At 44.7% G+C, this 3,911-nt stretch overlaps 1 protein-coding gene across 1 annotated transcript; it reads left to right on the forward strand.

Moving 5' to 3' along the window:
- The first annotated feature begins 310 nt into the window (after positions 1 to 310).
- Positions 311 to 2,382, forward strand: LOC123106970 (outer envelope pore protein 16-1, chloroplastic-like). The gene is made up of 5 exons (XM_044528989.1): positions 311 to 329; positions 583 to 707; positions 1,884 to 1,917; positions 2,046 to 2,113; positions 2,278 to 2,382. The coding sequence occupies exons 1-5, from the start codon at positions 311 to 313 to the stop codon at positions 2,380 to 2,382; spliced, it is 351 nt and encodes a 116-aa protein (XP_044384924.1).
- Positions 2,383 to 3,911: the final 1,529 nt, after the last annotated feature.

The following is a 3,911-nucleotide window of genomic DNA, read 5'->3' on the forward strand; positions in this document are numbered from 1 at the left end:
CTCTCTCGCGCAAACCCTAGCGCTACACTCCTCCCTTGCCGCCGCCACCTCCGGCACCAGATCTTGGCTGCCACGTCTCCCTCCGACCTCACCGCTGGCGCTCCCCCCTCTCCCCCTCCCTCACCTCCCCTCACCTCCCCTCACCTCACCGGAAGAGAAGATGGAGATTGTGCGCGAGAGCAGGTCAGGCGGTGGCGGCGGCTCCCAAATCCGCAAGGGCTTGGACCTGGAGCTCCATCCCCATGGCAGCGGCTAGGGTTCCTCCCGCCACACCGCCGGCCAGCAGCAGCGGCAGATGCCGCCCGCCACCATGGCGCCACCGCAGGTACGCAGCCTTCCGGATCTGGCCAGCGCGGCCGCAATCCTCCTCCTCGTTGGTCGCTGATGTTTGCCGGTGCTGGTTTTCCGAGCAGGGGGTCCGCTCTATGATGAGCTCTGGCACGCCTGTGTCGGCCCTCTCATCACCGTCCCATGAGTCAGGGACCTCGTCTTCTACTTCCCGCAGGGCCACATCGAGCAGGTCGGCCAAGCCCCGCATCCCTCCCCTCCTCGCTTAATTCTAACCCCGCCTCTTTTGGGTTTCCAGGTCGGATCTGTCGAGTTCTCCCGCTGCACCCTGGCACCGAGCCGCCATTTGCTGCCGCCCGTGGTCACCATCACTGGGAGGAGCGACGGCAGTCCATGTCGTCATTGCCATCGTCCTTCAGGTGCTCTTCCTGTCACTCCCGTCGCCCCCTCCTAGCCACAGATTTGGGATCCCCTCTTCGTTTATTATGGCATGGCTTGCACCTGTACCGTAGATTGGAGTGATAGGATTGTTGTGCAGACTATAATGTGAAATCAAGATTTTGGTTGAGAAAGAGATAGACAGAGAGTATCTTGATCTTGCTTGTGTCCTGTAATCAGATTTAAATGACAATCTATTTATAGCAGATTAGGCACATGGTTCATTGCTGGCTAGCTAGACCTGTGTAGCAAATGCCAATGTGTTTATCTATACATATAGCGCCCTCTTCGAATTTTTCTTCCTCTGGGAGATGCTGCTGAAAATAATCATATTGAGCGATAGGATTGTTGTGCCGACTATAATGCAGAATCAAGATTTTGGTTGAGAGAGAGAGAAATAGAGGATGATGATCTTGCTTGTGTCCTATAATTAGATTTAAAGGACGCTTTATTTATAGTAGATTATGCACACGGTTCATTGCTAGCTTGCTAGCCCTATGTGGCAAATGCCAGTGTATTTATTTGTACATATAGTGGCCTCTTTGAATTTTTCTTCCTCTTGGAGATGATGCTGAAAATGATCATATTTATGAAGTTATGCTCTGCTTTAGCTGTTAGTTGACTTATCGTTATGTATGAGCAGCTCATCTAGGGGCAGTACTATTGGTTATTATTTATAAGAAGTCATACTGTTTGTTATCTAGAGTATAGATATGCCCCAAGCCAAACGTGTGCGCTTGGACTATCAGACTATTTTAGGCTCAACTGAAACTGAATCTCGGTAGGAATCATTATGTATCCATGGTGTATTGTTTATGATTTGGATGGCTTGGAGTGGCCATTTTCTGTCAGAATCTTGTGCCGATAGCTTTGCTTTAACTAGTAAGTTCAGTTTGGGGAAAGCCAGGATGTGTTTGAAAAAACCATTTAGTATGCTTGATTGTGAGTCGATGACTTACATTTTTTTGGGGCTGTGGTTACAAAATATGTAATCAAGGCAGTGCACAGTTGCCAAAAATATGTAATCAAGAGGAGGGCCATGGAAGGTCCTCTCCTTTCCCCTATCTTGTTTGCTTGAGTCCTGTTTCTGTCTTCTCCATTCACACATGTCCTTCCCGATTCAGAAATCTAATATGGTATTCTGGTCGTTTATGCAGCTGAAGAAAATGTGCAAGGAGGGCGCATATTGGGGTAACCAAGTAGAAGCGTATTACTCTGTTGTTTTATTTGGCTGATATAAATGCATTAGCGTCAAACACTCATCCGTTCAATTCTTATGTTCGCTGACACATTCGGATGCTTCTTCTGTTAATCTGCAGGTGCTGTTGCTAGAGTGTATGTAGGCATGGAGTATGGAGTGGAAAGGGTCCGCGGAGAGTATGGCTGGGTAATGATGCTCTGGATACTGTTTGCTACTGTTACACTGTCTTGTTGATTTCTTTTAACAATCATACCTAGCTAAAATCTTCTTGTCCACAGCAGAGCAGCCTCATCCTCTTCATGCTGGCTCGACTGCCTCTGATTCTTCCTGTTTGCTGCCTTGCCTTGCAGATGCGGCAGCTCAAGGGCGAGGTTGACATCTTCTCCAGGGCCGATGGGTCGGCGCTATTCGAGATGGGCAACACCAGGGTCATCGCCGCCGTCTATGGCCCCTGAGAGGTAGTCGCTTTTCTTTGCACACCAACTCTTCTATTCGATGCCATGGCTATTAGGGCTTTGGCTCTCGGGAGGTCTCTAGTTAATGATCGATATTGAGAGATTTTGGTGGTTACTTATGCTTATTGTGTATCACATTGAAAAAGAAAATGCACAATGAGCTTACCTTTGTATATCAGGATTTTTTCTTCATCGGTTACTGGTATTTGGCTTCTATGTGCTAATTAAACCTGATCAGTATGTATACTTCTTTGGTGTTGTATAATATTGGTGTCAAAGGAGTTAATTTAAACCGGATATGATCTACTGGAACAATTTTTTTGCTGTTCAAACGGTTAAATTCTGGTTCTTTGTTTCAAACATCTAAATGATGTTTAATTTGTCCTTCTATGCTTACATGATAAAAATGTCGCATTTACAGGATTGTAAACCTGATGTGATTGGAGTAGTATTTACTTGCTGCTGATAGTAACTACTTGTATCCACTGATTTCAATGCCTCATTTTGCTTGTTTTACTTTATTTATGCACACAGACTGCCTACAAGTTAATGTGCTTTTGGATTGCCTTTATTTTGCTCCTTACCATATTGTTTGATAACTTCCAGATGTTGTACTTCATTCGTGTTTCGTCGTGGGCTCCAAGAAGTGAAGAAGCATTGAGTTCTAGCTCATTGGAGCTAGTTATACGCTGATAGATAGTTATATTTTGATATTTAGTTGTGTTCTTGGTGGCTGTAAACCTGATGTGAAGTATGTTCGATTATAAACGTGGTGTATGTTTGATTGTAAGGTGCCAAATTTGATTGTTGAAGTATTACTTCTGTTTTCAGTCAGTTCAGATTTAAATATTTGTTTTTATTTACTGGAAAATCAAAATTTGAAGAACATGACTCAAACCCATCTGACTATTGGATCTGTCTTAAAAAAAGAAATGTAACTAAAAAAAGAAATGTAACTGTTGAGCCAAAAAGGCCATGGCCCAAAAACGAAAGGCCCAATTGTTGGGTCAGGCCAATGTAGAAATCAAAACTATTAGACCCATGTAGCTAGAGAAAATATACAGTAAAAAGGCCGAATTGTTGGGCTAGGCCCATGTAGAAAATCGAATTGGACCGGGCTGAATCTTGTGCCACATCAGATTGCCACGCTGGATGCCTACGTGGCCTGGGGAGGTTGCTAGTGACCAAAACTCCACAGTAGACGTATTTTGGTCATAAACGTCTACGACCATTCCAGAAGAAAGGTCGCTATAGTCAGTTTACGACCGCCAGCTTTTGACCTTATGTTTTTGGTCACAAAAAGGTTACAAATTGAAAACAGTGACCATTCAGTGACCAATAGTGCTGGTCACAAGTTGACATATTTCTTGTAGTGGGTTTACCTTAATACTTCTTTTGTAGTTGCGAATGCTTGCAAGAGGGTTTAATTAATAAGTGGGATGCTTGTCCAACGAAGGGTAGTACTCAAGCACCGGTACACCCACATATCAAATTATCAAAGTAACGAACGCGAATCATATGAGTGTGAT

Source organism: Triticum aestivum, chromosome 5A (assembly GCF_018294505.1).
Source record: "Triticum aestivum cultivar Chinese Spring chromosome 5A, IWGSC CS RefSeq v2.1, whole genome shotgun sequence".
NCBI classification, from domain to species: domain Eukaryota; kingdom Viridiplantae; phylum Streptophyta; class Magnoliopsida; order Poales; family Poaceae; genus Triticum; species Triticum aestivum.

What these genes read in the sequence shown, in the direction of transcription:
- LOC123106970 (XM_044528989.1), top strand. An exon ending in TCATTGCCATCGTCCTTCAG is followed by an intron (nt 708 to 1,883) that starts GTGCTCTTCCTG and finishes TCGTTTATGCAG; the next exon opens with CTGAAGAAAATGTGCAAGGA. An exon ending in CAAGGAGGGCGCATATTGGG is followed by an intron (nt 1,918 to 2,045) that starts GTAACCAAGTAG and finishes GTTAATCTGCAG; the next exon opens with GTGCTGTTGCTAGAGTGTAT.